This window comes from Centropristis striata, chromosome 14, assembly GCF_030273125.1.
Source record: "Centropristis striata isolate RG_2023a ecotype Rhode Island chromosome 14, C.striata_1.0, whole genome shotgun sequence".
Taxonomy (NCBI): Eukaryota; Metazoa; Chordata; class Actinopteri; order Perciformes; family Serranidae; genus Centropristis; species Centropristis striata.
In genome coordinates this window covers 34,208,730-34,231,766 of record NC_081530.1, presented here as the reverse complement: position 1 = coordinate 34,231,766, position 23,037 = coordinate 34,208,730, and the positions used below count along the sequence as shown (strand labels likewise).

The following is a 23,037-nucleotide window of genomic DNA, read 5'->3' as shown; positions in this document are numbered from 1 at the left end:
TTAAAATCTGGATGCATTACAGTGATGAATTTGTGAATCAAAAATATGTTTAAAAATATAGAAAATATTATTTTAACAAAAAACAATGAATTGTGCCTCATTATGGCTATATTGTTCATTCATATAAAAGTGAAATATATTTAGTTTAATAAAGTATTTCCTTATAATTTTCACAGACAGAACTGTTTATAACTAAGGCTTCATGACAATCTCCCATCTGTCTTCATAAAGTCTGCTCCTGGTAATAACAATATGGCTCTTGGAGTCAAAAAAGGAAACTCAAAGTGACTCCAAGTTTGGAAAACTTTTCCATTCTCCCTTTAAAGCTCCATTCAAAGCTTCCTACTGGCAAAACAAGACTTTTACTGTTTTCTATCCTCTGCTCAGCACAGTCCCGTCACCTAATAACGTCCCCTGGATTCTTCTGTTCTCACTAATAAATTAAAAACGCACTCAAAACTTTGCGCGTCACGACTCCCGGCGGGTGAGTGGGACACCTCTCCAGCCGTCGGCTGCTGTTTGCACAAGATCCTCCATGAAAAATAGATGAGAATTAAGTTCTCATCTCTACAGGAGAGGCCTTTTGTCTTCACAAGGCTGTTTGCTCAGCATCCAATACTTGTCTCTGCGTGAGAATACAATCTCACAGAGAAGATCCATGGCTTTCTGCAAGTCAGTGTGTGTGTGTGTGTGTGTGTGTGTGTGTGTGTGTGTGTGTGTGGAGCTGCAAAGGAACCGGCAGGTTTTCTTAAGAGAGAAAAAACAACCACCAAAGCTACATGGATTTCTATGTGCATACAACGGGATACAGTTGCCTCAAGTTGCGGACAAACATGCATAATTCATGCACACACTCGTGCACGCGTGGATGCACTCACACAGGTACACACACACATCAACACATCAACACAACGACACTACAGAGAGGTGCAAAATCTGCTTCTCGAATCATTTGGGATTTGAGCAGCTCTCTCCAGACGAGAGAGTGTCCTTTGTTTCCGAGACAGAGAGCTAAACCCTGAGCCGAAATCCAATGCAGCCCTCATTCTCATCCCCAGGTTGGTGAGATAATTGGTACAGTATTCCTTATATGTGTTTGTATATAAATATATTTGCCTGCTGTTGAATGCGCCGGCTTCACATCCTCTCCCATTGAAATCAGGATTATCCTTCCCGTGCTGAACTCAAGTTTCTTTGCATACCTACATGAGTCGTTTTTCTGCAGATAATGACATGCATAAAGAGGCGGTTCACCTAAAACGCTGCAGAGGTGTTTGCTGATAGGTCTTATCAGCTTTGCTAAAGCCCGTATTGTGGAGAAAAGCTGCGGGGAAGTGGATAAATCAGTTTAGAAAAGCTAAAGAAAACAGCCACTTTCTCCTCAAATGTGTGTTGCTGCTGCAGAGCTGTCTCTTTAGCTGATCTGTAACTGTTTAACATCCAGACACACTGTCACTGTGTCACATGGAGCCACAGCATGGAGGCATTTCATCACAAACACACGCAGCAATGCTAATTCATTGTCAAAAAAAAAAGCTGCATTTTCCAAAATCAATATGTTTTTTGGTAACACTTTACAATAACCATCTAAGTGATATTTATACATGGTTTATAAACCAATTATTAACCATCTCAAACAGACGCAGCAATGCTAATTCATTGTAAAAAAAAAAGCTGCATTTTCCAAAATCAATATGTTTTTTGGTAACACTTTACAATAACCATCTAAGTGATATTTAGAAATGGTTTATAAACCAATTATTAACCATCTCAAACAGACGCAGCAATGCTAATTCATTGTAAAAAAAAAAGCTGCATTTTCCAAAATCAATATGTTTTTTGGTAACACTTTACAATAACCATCTAAGTGATATTTATACATGGTATTTATATTTATACATGATATTTATACATAAACCAATTATTAACCATCTCAAACAGACGCAGCAACGCTAATTAATTGTAAAAAAAACCCTGTACTTCCCAAAAGCAATGTGTTTTTGGTAACACTTTACAATAATCATCTAAGTGATATTTATAAATGGTTTATAAACCAATAATTAACCATTTACAAAGTACTATACATATATATATATTTCATCTTTAAATGTTTTCAACCAATGTCTTAAAGGTATATGACTCATTTTGAAATCATTTACATACTTAACATTGGTGTTGAAAATGTTATTACGAGTGCAAAACTATTAATAAACTAATAACTATAGTGTAATTATTGTTTGTTACCCTTTGATGCACAACACGGTCGAAAGTGACCCGACTCAGTTTTTATGTTCTATATCTTTGCAATGAATTAATTTCATCATTGAGTATTCCAGGTTTTCTTCAATTAACTTGAGAGTTAAAACATTAACTTGAGAAAAACGTTTTTCTTCATAAAGTACGAAGGGAAAAATGGAAATAATGATCTGTTGTAATAAAAACAAGATATTCAAAGAATACTTTGAATATTCAATCATGAAATAAATTGATTTGAAACACACAGCCAGCATGAAATAACACAGGAAATTAATGTGGGTCATTTTTGACCCATATTGTGCATCAAAGATTAATGGTAAAGTAACTATCCACTTACATTAATATACCATCTATGAATTATAGTTCAACATTAACCCTCTGGAGTCCATGAAAGCACCGGAGCACTTTGACTTCTTCACGACGTAAAAACGTTCAGCAGCATGTTTCCCTGCTGTCAGCTTCTCAAACTTCTCTGAAGTTTTGACTTTTCTAGAAGTTTCCATGTCCAATTTAATACATCAACTCTTTTTCAGCAAAGGTTAAAATCACCACGACCAAGTGTTACATGATTTTACTTTTTTTTTTGCAGAGATTTTTCAGATTTTGCAGTGTGTGTTTCAATGTAATCTTTTTTTTGTTTAGTTTTTTTGTGATTTTGGTCTATTTTTTGTGTGGTTTTTGTATTTTTTGTCTGTGTTTTTATCTGTGTTTTTTGTGTGTGTGTTTTTGTAATTTTTTTGTGTTTTTTTGTAATTTTTTGTGTATTTTTATCTGTTTTTTTGTGTTTTTTTTATCTGTGTTTTCTGTAATTTTTGTGTTTTTGTATTTTTTTTGTAATTTTTTGTGTGTTTTTTATCAGTTTTTTGTAATTTTTGTGTGGTTTTTGTGTTTCAAAATGTTAATCCAGTAAGTCAAAATGACGAAAGAGCTGAAAAAGACGATACCAGCATGGCAAGCTGCATATACAGGCAGAATGAAAAAGAGTCAAAAACCAACAAAATAGCCCCAAACTCCAAAGGGTTAATGCTCAGGAAGTTAACAAATTTGAACCAAAATCTTCTGGACTTCAGAGGTTTAATACATTTTCTATTCACCATCCTAAATGGCCTATATACGGTTTATAAATGATGATTAAACATGAATAAACTGTCTGTTTACCATCTATAAATGATGGTTATTGTAAAGTGTTACCTGTTTTTTTGTTCCTTTTGGGTGAAGCGTCTTTAAGCCTCTTGTTTATTGAGCGCCGGAGCATCACAGCTCTTCCAGGCGTCAATCACACTGTAGGTATTTAAAGAAGTCGGCGGCAGCAGATGGCTCACCTCATAATGAGGACACAAACACTCCAACCAGTTTGTGGGTTTCATATTTTGTTTTCCACCCCCTGGCTTTTTCTTTTTTTTTTCTCGTTTCTTTTTTTCATAGTTAACCAAATGAGTTTGGGGAATGTGTTGCTGCTAGATGTGTGATTATTTGGGATTTGGCTCTGCCGGTGTGAAAATGATGGGGTGTTGTGGTTGTTGACCAGAGAAATGTGGTTTTTGGCTTTGCAGTGCTTTACAATGGCTTTCCTCCACCGCTTTAACCTGTGTCACTCTTAACCCATAAGAACCCAGTTAACCCAGTTAACATAAAGGAAAGTTATCACAGACCAAGTGAACCATGCAGAACATATTTATGATGTGGGTTTTTTTTGGTCATTCTGTGTCTTTTTTTAGTAATTTTGTGGGGGTTTTTGTGTCTTTCTTAAGTAATTTAGTTTTTTTCTGTAATTTAGTGTCTTTTTTCTGTCATTTTGTGTCTTTTTTTGGTCATTTTGTGTCTTTTTTTAAGTAATTTAGTGTTTTTTCAGTCATTTTGTGTCTTTTTTTGGTCATGTTGTGTATTTTTTTAAATAATTTAGTGTTTTTTCAGTCATTTTGTGTCTTTTTTGGGTCATTTCGTGTCTTTTTTTAAGTAATTTAGTGTTTTTTCAGTCATTTTGTGTCTTTTTTGGTCATTCTGTGTCTTTTTTAGTAATTTTGTGGGGTTTTTGTGTCTTTTTTAAGTAATTTAGTTTTTTTCTGTCATTTTGTGTCTTTTTTCTGTCATTTTGTGTCTTTTTTGGGTCATTTTGTGTCTTTTTTAAAGTAATTTAGTGTTTTTTCAGTCATTTTGTGTCTTTTTTTTTGTAATTTTGTGTCTTTTTTTAAGTAATTTAGTGTTTTTTCAGTCATTTTGTGCCTTTTTTCTGTCATTTTGTGTCTCTTTTTTAGTAATTTTGTGTCTTTTTTAAGTAATTTAGTTTTTTTCTGTCATTTTGTGTCCTTTTTTTTGTAATTTTGTGTCTTTTTTGGTGATTTTGTGTCTTTTTAAGTCATTTTGTCTGTCTTTTTTGTGTCTTTTTTAAGTAAATTAGATTTTTTGGTCATTTTGATACTGCCTCCAGCGGCCCCCAGGTAATTAGAGTTTGAGACCCCTGATCTAGAATATTTAAAGTGTTTGTTCCATGGGTGTCACCGTGGGTTCTTATGGGTTAATGTAAAAAAACACAACAAGACTGTGTAGGAGCTTAGTGAAATATGATCCTGTCACCTTTTTTGGAGGTTAACACACAGGTGGAGGCCATTGTAAAGTGTGTTTGTATATTGTGCAGCTCAGTGGATCTAGTCACTGTGTGTTGTACATCTAAACACTCCTGCTGAGGACAGGAGAGGAATAGTAAACAGATGCTATTCCAATGCCTTTCCCTTTGGTGCCCTTTGTTCTTTTTCTCCTTGCAGTTAAAAGGAAGTCACATTCTCTCCCTTTTTCCTCATCCTCTTCTTACCCCTGACGACAAATTTCAAAGCACGGAGACGCAGAAAGAAAAAGAAAAAAAGGATAGAAAATGAGATGAGGACAGGGAGGGATCAGATAGAAAAGGGAGAGAGTGATGAGGAGACGGAGAGCGAGAGCTCCAGAAAAACTCACTCTACACTGAAAAAAGTGATTTTGACCCTTAGTAAATGTTATTTTTTTTATTTTTCATTTATATCTTTATTGGGTTGTCAGGACATAATACATATTCAATCAGAAAAGGTACAATTCACCCATTTTTCCCCCTTTTAGAACAACCCCCCGCCCCCCGAACCAGAGAGTTACATTCACATCAAATAAGCAAAAAACAATAAATAGTAATGATAATGAGAAAATACAACTCTCTCCCCCTCAAAGAAAAACAGGAGGGGTGAACAGTAGCCAAATAAACAATCATAAAAAACGAAAAATAAAAATAAAAATATACATATATACATACATACATATTCATACACATAAAACCAAACAAATAATAATAATACTAAATAAATAAATACAATAAAAAGGGACATTTAGAGGAGATATACAGAATGCTTGGAAAAAACAAAAAAAAAAAAGCTATAACAATTTGTATATGTTGTGCCTATTGCATATATTATTTAAGCATATTTTAATAGAAATGATGTGTTATTTGTGCACCCCAATGATTTAACTCCACTTATAAAATACATGTCATTTCAACATATATTGTCAGAATTATGACAATCTTATTTTATTTAATTAAATGTAGCTCGAAAAAATTAAGTTCATCCTAATTTCAAAATGTTTTGTCAGTTTAGACACATCTTGTCATGTATGATAGCAAAAAAATATTAAATTATAATCAACTTAATAGAAAAAAGGTACAATTTAAACATTTTAATTGATTTGAAAGAGTACATTATTTAAAAAACACACAATTTATTTAAGTTCATTGAAAGTGGGTTTGATTGGATTTACTAAGAACATTTGAGTAAAATGAACTCAAAATAATTGAGAAAGAATTACATAATATACTTTTGGATGTAAAAATGACTAAAAAAGACACAAAATGACCAAAAATAGATGTTAAAATTACAAAAAAAGACACAAAATGACCAAAATAGATGTAAAAATGACTAAAAAAGACACAAAATGACCAAAATAGATGTAAAAATTACAAAAAAAGACACAAAATGACCAAAATAGATGTAAAAACGACTAAAAAAGACACAAAATCACCAAAATAGATGTAGAAATGACAAAAAAAGACACAAATTGACCAAAGTAGATGTAAAAATGACAAAAAAAGACACAAAATGACCAAAAATAGATTTAAAAATGACTAAAAAATACACAAAATTACCAAAAATAGATGTTAAAATTCCTAAAAAAAGACACAAAATGACCAAAATAGATGTAAAAACAACTAAAAAAGACACAAAATCACCAAAATAGATGTAAAAATGACAAAAAAAGACACAAATTGACCAAAGTAGATGTAAAAATGACTAAAAAAGACACAAAATCACCAAAATAGATGTAGAAATGACAAAAAAAGACACAAAATGACCAAAAATATATGTAAAAATTACCAAAAAAGGCACAAAATGACCAAAATAGATGTAAAAATTACTAAAAAAAGACACAAAATGACCAAAATAGATGTAAAAACGACTAAAAAAGACACAAAATGACCAAAAATAGATTTAAAAACTACTAAAAAATACACAAAATGACCAAAATAGATGTAAAAACGACTAAAAAAGACACAAAATTACCAAAAAATAGATGTAACTTGTTATCTGTGTTATTTAGTAAAAACACTCCATGCTCCGTGTTTTACTGTCATCTCTCCAGACTTGTTTTACAGTGTAAGGGAGGGCTAGTGAAGGCAGCGTGGGGGGTTCAGGGCCTCCAGGCGGCTGACAGGGCCAACTACTAATCAGGATGAGAGGCAGGGGCGTCGCTTTGATGCCGGCGGTAAGTGGAACACAGAAGAAGAGACGTCTTTTCCCACTGAGACGAGCACAATACGAGGAGGAAGAGGAGGAGGAAGATGAGGAGGAGAATGGGACTTTGCTTTTTAATGTGACATCTGTGCAAGCTAATCTCTCTGATGTGTATCCTCCTGCTCGGATGAGATACAATTTATGCTTCTTTATTTATTTATTTTTCTTCTCCTAACAGTTTAAAAACACAGATGGAGCGAGTGGCTCCACGCTGCCGTAACTCTGGAGGGAGTTCAGTCTAACTTCACTCCGTCACACTCGTGTTCTGTGCTGCGAGCGTGGAGGTAAAACAGACGGAGAGCACATTCTGTGAAGCATCCTGAGCACTGATGCTGCTCGAGACTATTTCAACTCAAGTAGAGGTTCATTTCAGCACGTTTCTGCACAGCAGGGTGATTCTCATGAACATGCTGCAGCTCAGAGCAAACATCCAACAGATTCAATACATCTTTTATTTGACCCTTTATAGCAGGGCTGTCAAACTCAAATACACAATGGGCCAAAGTTTAAAACTTGAATAAAATCGCGGGCCAACATTGAACAAATAAACCTGTTAATATTTACCAAACATGTTTTGCTTTAACATTGAATATGGAACCAGCAACGCTTATAAACATACAATATATAACTAAATAGTGCAGACATGCAAAATCAAATTTCAAATAAAAAACACATCAATGTCATTAATTTATTAAATAAAAATTAAATAAAAATCGTATGCCCCTTTTCTATTTGCATCCTTCTGATTTAAATATCAAAATAAACTTTTTCAACAGGTTAATAAATTCTGCCTTTCTTTTCTCCATTTTTGGGAAGGGGTAGCTGGGAGACAGCTCTAGCTTGAGGTTGCTATGACGACTGTCACCGAGGAGCGTTTCTGGCGCGCCAAAACAACAGCAGGGCATTGTGGGATTTGTAGTATTAGCTGTAAATGCGCCGTATAATACCGGCGGGTCAGCTTTTGTAGTACAATAATAATTTGATATTGGCTCGCGGGCCAAATAAAATTACACTGCGGCCTAAATTTGGCCCGCGGGCCAGAGTTTGACACCCCTGCTTTATATAATAAACAATCCAAAGTCACTGTTTAATATGAATTTATAATCTATTTTTTAAAAATGTAAGGTATTTTCTGACATTTTTAGAGACAGTGTGAGCTAAATTTTTAAATAAAAACGACAAAAGTTTTTTTTTTCTTTTTTTTTTTTTTCTGGCAAGCACTTGAATATGCTCAAAGTTAGCTAGTAGCACCAAAATGTATTTTATTAAAATATAAACATATTTTAATGCAAACGATTCTATCATTACCGTAACATTTAACCATTTTTTTCTCATCAATTTTCATCCACATTTCGTTCTTTATACATTGTTAAAAATCATTATGTTTGATTATATTCTGTTAAATTATGCATTTTTAAACAAATGTTTATTTATTTTAAAAGAGTTTATTAAATATTTATTGTATTTATTTGATTAAAATATACACATATTTTAATGCAAACGATTCTATCATTAGAATTTTCCTCATTCGTTTTCATCAGATTTTGTTCTTTATACATTGTTAAATACCATTATGTTTGATTATATTCTGTTAAATTATACATTTTTAAACAAATGTATGTTTATTTTTATAAAGTTTATTAAATATTTATGGTATATAAGTGTGGGGAAACCATGACATTTTATCTGGATGCATTACAGTAATGAATTTGTGAATCAAAAATATGTTTAAAAATATAGAAAATTATTATTTTAACACAAAACAATCAATTGTGCCTCATTATGGCTATATTGTTCATTCATATAAAAGTGAAATATATTTAGTTTAATAAAGTATGTCCTTATAATCTTCACAGACAGAACTCAGACTGGCTTCATGAGAATCACCCAGCAACATATTTTGTTACTAATCATGTAACGTTTAAAAGCAGATTTAACAGTTTCTGCCTAACTTTACCACCATCAACCGTTGACTGAACTCCATCCACTGTTATGGATCCACTAATACGCACTGATGACAGCAGTTTTTCTAATAATGAGATGAAAGTATTTGCATGACAGGGATCTGTTATTCATTCATTCATCATTCAAATATCACACTATGTCTTACACTGACACCTATTATGTAAAGTTGTTTATTTTGCTCTTTTCTCCGCCCAGTTTCATCGCCACGGAGATTTCGTGCCAAAGTCCTGAGCCCCAGCCGGCTGCAGGTGGCCTGGAAGGAGCCCAAAGGACAGTTTGATAGCTACAAGGTGGCTTTCACCACACAACCAGGTAAGATCAGCCTGAGAAACACTGGAGGCTATGTTTCACAAGAGTTTACTGGATGTAAAATGTTTAGTCAGTTTAGACACATCCTGTGGTTCTCTGTCATGTATGATAGCTTAAAAAATATTTATTTTATTAGAATTAGAATCAACTTCATAAAAAAGGTACAATTTAAACATTTTAATTGATTTGAAAGAGTACAATATCTTTAAAAAACATACAGTTTATTTAAGTTCCTTTAATGTGGGTTTGATTGGATTTACTAAGAAAATTTGAGTAAAATGAACTCAAAATAATTGAGAAAGAATTACATAATATACTTTTAGATGTAAAAATGACAAAAAAAAGACACCAAATGACCAAAATAGATGTAAAAATGACCAAAAAAAAGACACAAAATGACCAAAATTGATGTATAAATGACCAAAAAAACACAAAATGACCAAAAATAGATGTAAAAATTACTAAAAAAAGACACAAAATGACAAAAATAGATGTAAAAACGACCAAAAAAGACACCAAATGACCAAAAAATAGATGTAACTTCCTGAGCCAGGAGCCAAGGTGGCTTTCACCACACAACCAGGTAAGATCACCCTGAGAAACACTGGAGTCTATATTTCAGAAGAGTTTACTGGAACTTGACAACTAGTGCCGTGCCCGTAGGAAGTATGTATTCGTATAGTGCGAGATTGTGTCGATTTTTCAATTATGGGAAATGTCTGCAACTCCATAAAACACTCACTTTTCATAAGGTACCACACCATCCAGCACAAACACATTGAACATTCATATTTGCTGGAAACTATTCAAATATTATTGGAAAATTTAACCTTGTAGCCACTTTAAAACTCCTAAAGATAGGTAGGCTAAATAGACTAACAGATGAGATGAGTCAGGGTGGAAATCCAGAGTGACTTGTGTTACTGACCAGGTGTAGGCCTATCACACAATGGGGCGGAGTTACACTTAAAGGCGTCCAATCGGAAACAGTGCAATGCTGCAACACGTAAAAAAAAGATTCAAAATCACATTTTATGTTGGACTAAAAGACTAAAAAAAGACACAAAATGACCAAAAAAAGACACAAAATGATTAAAAAAAAAGACAAAATTACCAAAAACTGACACAAAAAGACACAAAAAGACTAAAAAAAGACACAAAATGACCAAAAAAGACACAAAAAGACAAAAAAAGACATAAAATTACCAAAAAAGACACAAAATGAGAAGACAGAATGACCAAAAAACCCCCACAGAAGACACAAAATGACAAAGAAAAGACACAAAATGACCAAAAAAGACACAAAATGAGATGACTGAATGACCAAAAAACCCCCACAGAAGACACAAAATGACAAAGAAAAGACACAAAATAACTAAAAAAGACACAACAACAGACACAAAATGACCAAAAAACACACAAAAAGACTTACAAAGACACGAAAAGATGAACAAAAATGGACAAAATAGCCCTATAAGACTCCATAGAGTTAACACCATTTTTTCCTTCAACTGATGACTATTTTTCCATGTTGGCTTGTGCGAAAGATGTCTGCGTGGTGAAAGTGGACAGAAATCTGCTAAAGCGAACATCACGTTTCACATCCCTGCTTCATCAATGATTCATTCGTCATAAACAAGCCGCAAAAGATCAGACGAGCAGAAAATTAAACTCAAACGAGTCGACGAAACTGTTTGGTTTCAGGCTTTGAGCGTTTCCAGTGTGAGGATGGTTCAGAGCTGCAGGAGCTTTGCTCTCTGCACAAACCTTCCAGTTTAAACTTGACTGGTCCAGGGGATCCTCCTGTACAGTCGTGCCTCGGGTTCACACACTTACCCACGTTTACACCTGGAAGCTGAACAGCAGCACCTCTGAAGGATCGCCTGTCTCGTGGCGGCCCCGGGGCCCTGCAGCAGTAATGGCTGCGGGATAATGCATCATTAAAGAAGAGCCTCCATCAGTCGCTGGGGTTAAAAACTGCAGCAGCGCTACCAGACGACTCAGAGGGATATGTTGTGAAGTGACAAATAGAATGCATTTCAATACACTTTCTGTCTGTTCACAAATCATTTTGACTCTGCGGCATTTGTCTCCTGCCGGTGGAACAAAAATTCTAGTTATGCACAGAGGTGCACAGTAATTGAACCTCTTCCCCTGAGGGAGAACAAATCAGCTTTTTTTTATGTGGCTTTCACCTGCATGCTGGTTCATAATTCACTCTGTGGAGAAAGAGACACGTAACACAGGATCTGATTTAACAGATACCACTGTGGAAACCTGTGGTCCACTGACACTTTTGGATTTACTGATAGAGGCTTCGACATGTTTGTTTTCCACAAAATACTTGGATCACAGTGTTGTTAATGGGAGGGGACGTTTTTTTTTTGTGTAAGTAATGTGATTCGCTTCAGACATCCTTTCAAGTGGTTAGGAGGAGGTGAGTGAGGAGATTAACCTATTCAATCACTGAGGGTAAGAGACTAAATATCAGCTCCTCCTCTGAACACAACCCACTTAACAGCCTCTAGAATGACCATAAAGGTAAATCAACACCTTTTACAAATCTGTTACAACAAATATTTAACACTTAAACCTTCATGAAGGGAGGATTTATTTGGAGGGCTAGTCTGCATACGTTTCAGCCAGGTGTACCTAATAAACTGATCGTAAACTGAGGTTAAATGCAGCCGAGACCCTGATTCCAAAAAAGTTGGGACACTCAGTATGTTTACGTGACACTTGAAAAAAAAGAATTATTGCCTAAATCTGACTATAACTGGACAATTAAAGTGCTTGTAAACGAGTTCTCCAACTCCGATTAGGACACCCAGATAATGTGAATGGAAGCCGGTCTCACATTATCAGGTCACATTAGCAGGTTACATTAGCTGGTCACATTAGCAGGTCGCACATTAGCAGGTCACATTAGCAGGCCGCACATTAGCAGGTCACATTAGCAGGTTACATTAGCCAGTCATATTAGCAGGTCACATTAGCAGGTCACATTAGCAGGTCGCACATTAGCAGGTCACATTAGCCGGTCACATTAGCCGGTCACATTAGCAGGTCGCACATTAGCCAGTTGCATTAGCAGGTCGCACATTAGCCGGTTGCATTAGCTGGTCGCACATTAGGTCGCACATTAGCCAGTCACATTAGCCGGTTGCATTAGATAGCTCGATATGTATTTTAGTGGAAAAATCTGATAGGCGTCCAATATGATACATTTTTTAACTGGAATGAGATCAGACCTTTTAGAAGTGAAAAGTATCCTGATTTTGCTCCAGTGTTCAGTGTCATTTAATTGCTGATCATTTAAATAAAGAATAAATATAATTAAAATAAGTCACTAACACTCTTTCTAAATCACCCCAAGCATCGTTTTCTGTCAAAAAGGTTGGGACGTTGTTTAAAATAGTGCAAAAGGCATTGATTTATAGACAGTTTTCAAACTGATAAACCTTTGTTTTTGAAAATATACACTTTAAATTGGAGTTAAGTGTGTTTCACTCAGCATCCCAACTTTTTGAATCTGAGTTGTAAAAAAGTTAACATAAACGCCAGCACCAATAGATGCTCGATGTGTCTTTAATGGGCCAATATTAGCCGATAATATTACTCAACAGATACTCGATGTGCTCTGTGATTATGATCCCAAAGTGTCTTACTCAGTTTAAAACCTGGCCAAGTTTTTTATTGCAGCAAATAAAAAATCTGGTGCACTGCAGATGTTTTTACAGTTTATTGATGTGGTTTAAAGCCATAAGCTTTTATTATCTACTGTATTGCAATTATAGTTGGAATAATTTATAATTTAAGTGCATTATGTAACATGAGGAGAGCAGCTACTGAATGTTATAAGGGACTGGACATTTTTAAATAGTTGGTTTTTGGTTTTACAGAAGAGAGGATACCATTCACAGTCAATAAAACAAACAATAATATTTCTATGTGATTGAATTGCTCAACATAAAAACAAAAAGTCCTGACAAGCATCAGCTGCAGACGGCTGTAGATGCTGTAAATATTTTTAGTGTTGGTTCAGGATGTTCTGCCAACAACTGTTGAACATAAAAAACACGCATTCATTCATAGGTTTTATTTTTATTTATATCAGATCACTGGATTTCTTGTGGTCTAATTTAATACTCCACTCAGTTTCACTTCACAGCACTGACAACTCTTCCTCATGATTCAGGTTAATTTTAGGTGTTTCTCATTTGCATATGGAAGTTAAAAATGGATACAGAGAGAAAGACAGAGGAGATAAATCACAAACCACCCAGACAGGGTGTGTGTTGGTGCAGACAAAACTTCCAGAAAGGGTGTGTTGTTGTTGTTGTTGTTGTTGTTGTTGTGATCGACCTAGTATGCTCAGGGTTTTATTGCACACAGAGAAAAAGGTGCACGGGCAAGAATTGCTGTAAATATTGAAGCATGTTTGTTAGCGTTGATGAAATGTGTCAAATATTCAGTTTGCTGTCAGCTTGAACTGCTCCCAGTCAAAGTAAGTCAGTTACCTTACAGCAGGGGTCTCACACTCTAATTACCTGGGGCCGCTGGAGGCAGTATCAAAATGACCAAAAAAAGACATAAAATTACTAAAAAAAGACATAAAATGACCAAAAAAACCTAAATTACTTAAGAAAATACACAAAATGACCAAAAAAAGACACAAAATTACAAAAAAGACACAAAATGACTGAAAAAACACTAAATTACTTAAAAAAGACACAAAATTATTTAAAAAAGACACAAAATGACCCAAAAGGACACAAAATGACCAAAAAAATTACACAAAATGGGGTCATTTTGTGTATTTTTTGGGTCAAAATTACCAAAAAAAAGACACAAAATTACTAAAAAAGAAACAAAATGACTGAAAAAACATTAAATTACAAAAAAGACACAAAATGACTGAAGGAATAGTGTTGGTTTGAATGGGTGTACAGACGAAACAGTCCCAGGTTTTTTTCTTATCATTTCTCTCCTTTCTGTTCTGGTTATTTCCCCACTGAAGAAGACATCAGATACTTTATTGCAGTGGGAGAAGGTGCAGCTGCTGTAAAAACTGTCCTCTGCTCCTGTTACTGTTCTGACGGAAGGCTTCAAGAATTCATTTTTTGTTATTGGCCTTGAGTTATAGCACAGTTAAAAAGATTCCCAAAGTAAGGTGTGAGGCCCAGTACAGTGGGTTTGTGGAGATAAAGTTACATTTCACCTTAATCAGCACAGTGGAGGCAGTTTGTACTGTACACGAAAGACCAGTAACACAAGTTAACATATTGTATTAATTGACTTTTTCATCCAGGACAGGTGAAAAAAATATTATTTTGTCCCCATTTTTGCAGCGCTGTCTGCAGTTGAGGTTGTTGAAACTTTTTAGTTTGAATCTTTATGGATCTCATAAACATATCTACTCATGTGAGATACTGCTCTCCAATTTATAATGGTCGTAGCCTAAATAACTCCAGGTTAATGCCTAATTGTAACCAGTCAGGCTGCAGCACAGAGCGGGTCTTGCCTAATCCAGAAATTGGATTCATCATCATTAGGCCACTTGGACTCAAGGATGATCTGATCTGATTTTGGTGGTTAAAGGTGAAGGTCACTGTGTCCTCACGTCTGTCCCGTTCTCGTTAATGCAACATTTCAGGAATGTCCTAAAGGAAATCCTTTGAATTTGGCACAAACGGCCACTTGGACTCAAGGATGAACTGAGTAGATGAGCTTGTGGATCTTCTTTTTTAATGTTGCAATGCTTCAAACAGTAATGCACATCACTGCCAACATCTGCCGATATGCATTTACTGTCTATTCAAATTGCACAATCCACCTAGCCTGGCTAACGCCAGACTATATCACAAATGAGATTAGTCTGGATACCAGCTATTAATTTCTCCGTAGAGGAGGCGTGGTTTACGATCCTCCAGAGCCGTTTATTGGGCGCTACGAATGTCTATCATAAGCGTCTGTAGGTAGCTCTTAGCCAATCAGATCAGTTATACCAGAGGACGTATGTAGAGTGACAGAAATTGATGTTTACATAGCCGGACTAGCCCTCTAGCATCTCTACTTTGAGACTAAAATGCTCAATTCTGCTTCTGCAACGTTTTTCTGCAGCATGTTCTGACTCTGGCTGCTCACAGTCTACTGGCAGTGTTGGTGTGTGTTTGTGTGTGTGAGTGTGTGAGAGTGTTGCTTGCTGCTTTGCTTCTCCAGTTCTCACTTTCTCGTAGCGAGATCACCGGCGTTTCATCAGCGAGCGGTAGCGGGGCTAGTTGGTAGATTAGGCTTTGGCCAAATCATGTCGGAATCATTAAGGCAGAAACATCCTTTTTGGTGGTGATGAAGGAGTGTAAAGTCAAACGTTGTTCTTCTTTTAAAATAAACTTTGTCTCTAAACTATCTAGAACACTGTCTACAGCTAGATCCAAAGAGAGCTTGGCGTCTACTGCAGCCATGTTGGATCCGTAAGAAAACTACAAAACTACAAGCTTCCGTCTGCCGAATAGTACGCGTCATCGTCTTGCCGCCCCTCCCCGTTCTGTGATTGGATCCTTAAAAAACAGGGCTAAGAAACGGCTATAGACACCAGACTGCCTGCAGGTTTGAAATGAAATCGAGCGTGCAGGGCATTATGGGTAAACCAGGCTACAATCCACCTAGAAAAGATCTATTTTTTTCTGCCCCCACATATCAGCAATCAGTGATTTTTTTCTCTCTCTCCAAATCAGTATCGGACACAAAAATCCCCCATCAGTCTGGCTCTACATCTTACTGAGACACCTGGGATCTTATGATGTCATGAGTCACACCTTGAAGTCTGAGTTTTATATTCCTGATGACTAATGTAGAATTGTTGTTATTGTAAGCATTAACTTGTCTTTTATGGTCTGCTGGAGCCTTTTTCTCTTGAGGCCATCACTGACTATGAACCCGATATTTCACCAGAAATACAGACATGCCCACTTATTATTTTCATTCACCTCTATGCCGCTGGATGCAGCGATCCATTGTGGCCTGAAGTTTGAAGGTGAAGTCAACCTCTGCCTCTGGTGCTGCTGTCAGCCAGTGAAACCTGTAGCTGTTGGTGTGGCTCGGCCGTCTGTTTGATCACAGTAATGGAGAAAATGTCAGATAAGATGCAGTAAGCACAGGCAGCCGTCCCCCGAGTCCAATGGATGGAGGGAACGACAGGAATATGAAAAGAGACACTAGAGGGCAGGATGAAGGATGCAGCTGCAGAGACATGGAGAGAGGAGATGAAAAGATTGATGTTTGGTAGAGATAAATAAAAGTTAAAGAAGAGGAAAAGAGACAAATCCAGACGTAATCTGCTAATCTGCAGCTTCTCTCAAAGAGCAAAAACATGTTTCTGGTTCCAATTTCAAGCTTTGATTCATGAGACATTACGAAGACATGTCAACACTTTGACTACTGGGTCTCTTTTGTCGCATCATGTCAAAGCTTTTATATTTCACATGTGCTAGAAAGCTTTACTGCCTTTTTCACAGTCTTGCAGATATTCAAATTGGCTTGACATTTTCACCAAAGCACGATGGCCTCATTTCTGAGACATGCCCACACAGCTCACTTTGCAACATGTTGCCTTTGGGTAGTGCTTAGTTTTGAAGAAAGAGGGAGGTGGGGGGGAAAAAAAATCAGATTTAGGGAGTAAGTGGAGGTGCAGGGTTGGCTGCGTGCCTTCTGGGCCGAGTGAGTGAGTGAGGGAGGTGAATGAAGGGGACGATGATCCTCCTGCTGGAGGCTGCTGCTGCTGCTGCTGCTATCACTGTGACTGTAATGAAGGGGAGAAGCAGTGACGGAGCGCTAGTTAATTTCCTTAAACAGCAGGGAGGTTTTGTAGAGCTCTGCAGGATGCTTTCATTCAGCTTGTCTTTTCCTCGTTGCAACCGAGACGTGACTCATACTGTCACAGAGCAGACTCACACAGATGCAACGTTCACAACATTCAAGTATCGCACCAACTTCCCCACAACACTGAAAAAAAGAAACTGTTGGATTTACTTATTTCAATAATGGAAAGTGGTTGCACACATATATTTTGCTTTGGCATCATATTAAACCAGTAGTTCTCAACCTTTTTGAGTCGCGACCCCCAATTTAACATGCATGTTGTCCGTGACCCCGCTCACTGAACACAATCTCACACGCACAGTTAAGATCAGCCAAAAAAGAAACAAAATGATCAGAAAAATACATAAAAATACCAAAAAAACAGACACAAAATGCCCCAAAAAAGACACAAAATGACCAAAAAAAAGACACAAAATGACCCAAAAAAGGAAACAAAATGACCAAAAAAAGACACAAATTGACCACAAAATGACCAATAAAAGACACGGAATGACTAGAAAAGACACAAAATGACCGAAAAAAGACACAAAATGACAAAAAAAGACACAAAATGACCAAAAAACGACACAAAATGACCAAAAAAGGAAACAAAATGACCAAAAAAGACACAAATTGACCACAAAATCATAAAAAAACAAAACACAAAATGACCAAAAGAGACACATAATGAGACCTGTTTGGTAGCAACATATTCCTGTGGTCTTCTAGTTTCATATATCAGTGTCTTTACTGTAGTACTGCCTCAGACTGAGCCTGCCACACCCTCAAAAAGACAAGAAGGGTTAAAGTGTTTAAAGAGAAAACAGACACCGTTTCATAAGTGCTGTTATTATTGGCTCCACTGTCACAAAGACCACTGGATCTCTTTCCATTTCCCTCAGAGCCTACCTAGCAATATCAACAACGGTAAGAATCCCAATGAGAACTTAACACTCCCATCTCAGGGCGACCATAAAGGCAGAATAAGACACCCATTGTGTTAATAGGAAGGCAGGTTTTATTACTTAATGACTGAGTGAACGCCCATCCCAGCTCCTTCATCCTTTCTTCTTCAACTTCTTCATCAATGGGACTCTCTTTTCTCTTTTCTTTTGGGTTGGGGATAGGGCTGGGCCATATGGACCAAAAGTCTTATCCTGATGTATTCAGGCTGAATATCTGCATAAGATATATATCCCCATATTTTTATCCCAAAGTGAGAGCAAATGTTCAGTCAAAGCCAAATATGACATGTCACAAGTACTTTTATTGAAACCGTTTACTTAAGTGAACATGAATACTGTATAACAACAGGAGTATCTTTTTTTTTAATCAAAGCTCCATAAAGTGCACATTTAAATAAAAACAATCTTAAATAAAAAAAGCCTATGAAATAAAATGGGCCAATGTTTTTCCAAAATAAATGTATTTATATGAGAAAAGAATAGTAAAACATTACAAAAGAAGTACCGTAATTTTCGGACTTTAAGCCGTGCCTTTTTCCCCATTTTTCGATTCTGCGGCTTATATAACGGTGCGGCTAATCTATGGATTTTTACAGCTAACGGCCACTAGGTTACCTCCTAAATCTATGGATTTTACAGGTTACAGTCCACCAACTTTAACTCTATGGGCTCTATGACCGGTCCGCCAGGAGCGGCGGGCTCCAGCAGGAAAAGCTGGAGGCAGGTGAAGGTACCAGATCGGCTCGGGGTCCTTCAGATACTTTTAAGCTATTTTTCACTTGTCTGTGTGTATTTGTGTCGAAAGCTACTTAGTTTGTGGGAGTCGCCGTGCCGTAATCAGCGGCAGACGAAGGACCCCGAGCCGATCTGGCAGGGCGCCGGAAAAGAGTGAAACAGGTAGCGCACACAAGTAAAAGTGAAGCCGAGAGTGGTACGAGAGTGGTACGAGAGACAGAACGAGAGACAGACCGACATTACGAGAGCGAGATAGTTTGTGCAAAGGAAGTTTTCATGCACAAACCCTCATTATGGAAAACAAACGTAGAAATGCATATGATGCAGCTTTTAAGTTAAAGACAGTCAATCTGGCTGTAAAAGAAGCTTCCTCAAGCAGCCATCTCTTTCCCCACAATCCCCTCCGTGCACCAACCCTTACATATGGTAATTAAACATTAAAACACCTGCGGCTTGTAGTCCAGTGCGGCTTATAGTGCGGAAAGTACGGTAAATATGACAAACCCTAGTAAGGACAGCATTTATATATAAAGACAGAAAAAAATTGAACTATATCGATATATGCGATATGATCTAATTCCATGTCACATTTAAAAATATATCGATATATCTTTTTTATCTATATATCGCCCAGCCCTACTTGCATGCTCCTACATGCATCACTGAACAGCTTTCATAGGAATGAACAAAGCCCCGCCTCTAACACTGTATCCAGTTCTCTTTATGACATTGCCCAGTGAAAACTAAATAACTTAGTAACTTAACTTCCTGCTATGATTGTGAAACGGTTTACGTACTTCCTTTGTGCTTTAAATCGAACCCTCATTCTCTCAGGAGATCGGACCTTAATGCAGATGGTGTCATTGTTCTTACTTTGTTTCAAACAAGGTTTTCTTCATACTGATTAGTAAAAGAAAATAGAAATCTTGGCTATTGGCACTTTCAGGAACCAATTACAGTTTTAATAAGTGCACCGGCATGTTTTAGTGCTCTTAATTATTTTGTAGGAGCAGATGGTGGAAAGTGGTCTTTTGAATCAATCATTTTTTACATGAAGAAATATGTCTTTGATAAGTGACAATTAAAGAGGATTTATTGATCCCAAATGGAACATTTGTTCTGCAGCAGCAGCAGAAGTAAAAGAACTGAGCGAGAGGCGAAAAGACAAATTTAATTTAGTCGCACAGCAAAAAAAAAGCAAAAAAAAAAAGTGAATTAGCAGTTTTCTTTCATCACCAAACTCTTAAACTAATTTGCATGTGTAGCTCTGATGATCTCGGACTTCCCAGTCAATATCTGTGGACATGATAGACTCTCTCACAGCCAGGAAACACAAACCTACGCTTCTGACTCAATCTGTAAACTGCTGACTTCTGCCAAACCTTCTGCTGATACCACAGCGAAGCACATTTGGCAGGATTAGATGCTGAAAACATATATTTTATTTAATTGATTTGATGTTTTATTACTTTCTATGACAGTTTTGTTCATATTCTCGGTCGATACCTTTCACCGTTGGTCCCTTTTTTGTTTTCTCTCTGCTGCTGTGATGATCTGTCACCACCTCAGGCGTTAATAAAGTTAATCTTTCCTCTCCGGAGCTCGTGAAGCCAGAGGGCTCCCAAATGTTCCTTTTCTTGGCAGTTGAAGCGATCATATCGCTTTCAAATAGAACTGAAGACATTTTCACATAGGAGGAAATGGTTTGAAGCTATTTGAGGAGGCAGAGAGGTGTGTGATCGTGGAGAATGACAGTGTGGTATGCCGCTTTGAGAGACAGTTCAATAACTGACGCTCATTAATGGTGTTCTCCATCACAAGTGGCAGCCATTCTCTCTAATGAGGTGTCCTTGAACTGGAGTTTGCTCACATGCTTTAATGAACTTAAATATCAAGGATAAAGTAAAGGATCTATTATCCTCTCCAAACTAAAACCTCAAAGTGGCTCAAAGTGGACTTCAGAGTGACCGCAGTGACTCAGCATGTAACAAGCAGAGTTGGTGGTTTGATGCTCGGCCCATTAGCCGCGAATGATTAAACCAGACAAATATTGTAAAGCGTTTTGGATAAAAGCTCTCCATTAATACAGTCCGTTCCATTCCATATTAGTGCTAACTGATATAAGCAGTTTAAAGCCACAGCCTGGGTGCCAAAAGTCAGTCTGTACTGTGTAAAGAGCAGCTCACGGAGGTGTAAAAGCATTTGTGAGAGCCTTTTGATGTTTGGCTGCAGTTGGATGAAGGTACAGTAGACGATGATTCATGCACCTGCAGATGTGTGTCTGGCCTCAGTGTGAGTCAGGAGTCCAAGAAATACAGACTCACGCTCCACCTGCATGCTTCTCTATGTGCAGGGACGTTTCATTTGCCAGCAGCACATTTTGGAGATGCTGGTTATTTGTAGAGAATACTGAGGGTTCTGTGGTTGTGGAAGTAGCTGAAAACTGGACGACCAGGAAAAAAATTTTTAAAGGTGGGGGAAAAAATCGATTCGGCATATTTTTTATGGCAGTATTGTATTGATTCATAGCCGCCGAGTATCGATATTTAGCGTTTATTTAGGGTCAGTATTTTCACTGTTTTTTTTTTCCCGGAGGCCATAGCGGGCTCACTTTTAGGAATAAGATAACGCTGAATAAGATAACAAATACAAAAGCCGTCACGGTTTTCAATTTGAGATTATAAACAAATAAATCGAGCTGGGAAAAAAATCGTTACATTTATGTGACTCCGTTGCAACGTTATTTCATGGACACGGTTGTATTGAAGCTATTCAGAGCAGTGAAGCTTAACGTTGAGTAAAGTTTGATAAAAATGCTGCAGTTGTTGTCGTCCAAACATGTTTGATATCAGTTGAGTTCAGTTTGACTGGATACTTTGTTGGTCAGTCTGTGGCTTTGACTCTCATTGTGGAGAAATAAAAAGACTGAAGTGAGATGAATACACTGAGAATTTCCCCTTATTTGACAAAACAATTCTTGATTAAATTGAATTTTGTGGGGGAAAAAAAAAAATCACAATATATTGTATCAATACTCACCATATCGCTAAATGCTTAAAATCGCAATAATATCGTATCATGACTCAAGTATCGGGATGAAATTGTATCGTGGGGCCGATTCGCTGATTCACACCTTCAATAGTTTTGGAGTGAGTCCTGGAAAGTTACCAAATATTTCTAGGAAGAAATTCTATACAAAATGCTGTTTTTTAAGCTTCATCTAGCTTAGCCAGTGATCTTCTCACATTTTCCTCTGATTGTGAGTCTAACTATTCATGTTATGAATGTTTTTTTTTCTGTTTTACTTCCTTCTTATCTCTTTGGCTTTCTTCAATTCACCACTTTATGTTTTTCTTTCCATCTGTCTTTCTGTCTTCATTTGTCATTCTGTCTCAGTTTCTTATCAGTTGTCCATCACCTTCTGGTCTGTCTGTCTCATTTTGTCTTGTGTGGATCCATGCGTTGCTGTTCCATCAGTTGAAGTGCTGCTCAGCTGTTAAAAAGACATTTCCCAAAACACAAGTCCACAAAAACGAGTGTGCTGTCCGTCAGACTGATATTTCTGAGTCTGTAACAAGTGAACATCACGCTTCCTGTTGAACAAAAAGATTTCACTTCTCAGGATTAATCACTTCTTTAGCAATAAAAACTTATTTGCAATTTGCTGTTTAGCAGTCTGTTGATCTCTGCTGCTAAAACAGCTGTTGAGAGTGCGTGTGTTTAATTTGTGTGAACATAATTACACAGATATTTGTGAATTTTTGGAATCCCTGCAAAGTGATTGTCACATTTGAAATGAGACAATATAAATGATCCTGAAGCAGTTGGAGCAATTGCATGGGAAAAAAAGACAATGAACGTTTGAATAAATAGTTTTATATATAGTTCACGCTGTAACTTTGTGTGTTTTATGAGATATTTAAAACAGAATAATTCCTTTGCTGTCCAACAACTATAAAAAGCACATAAAGAGTCGTGCTTTGTGCTGGTGACACGTTCTTTGATTACAATCAAGTCACAAGATGAATTCATTGTTCGTTTTGATCTCCTCACGGTTTTTGATAATAAATGCATACATTACAGCACGTTTGGTCCCTTTTGAAAAATATAAATTTTTATCTGTTTTGTCGGTCTGACTT

The 23,037-nt window shown here is 36.7% G+C and overlaps 1 protein-coding gene across 1 annotated transcript in view; it reads left to right on the top strand.

Moving 5' to 3' along the window:
* Positions 1 to 23,037, top strand: part of LOC131984798 (collagen alpha-1(XIV) chain-like) — a 150,972-nt gene that overhangs the window by 9,527 nt on the left and 118,408 nt on the right. Inside the window, exon 3 of the mRNA XM_059349774.1 lies at positions 9,225 to 9,341. Within this exon, the coding sequence (XP_059205757.1) occupies positions 9,225 to 9,341 (117 nt within the window). The remainder of the gene's footprint in view (positions 1 to 9,224; positions 9,342 to 23,037) is intronic.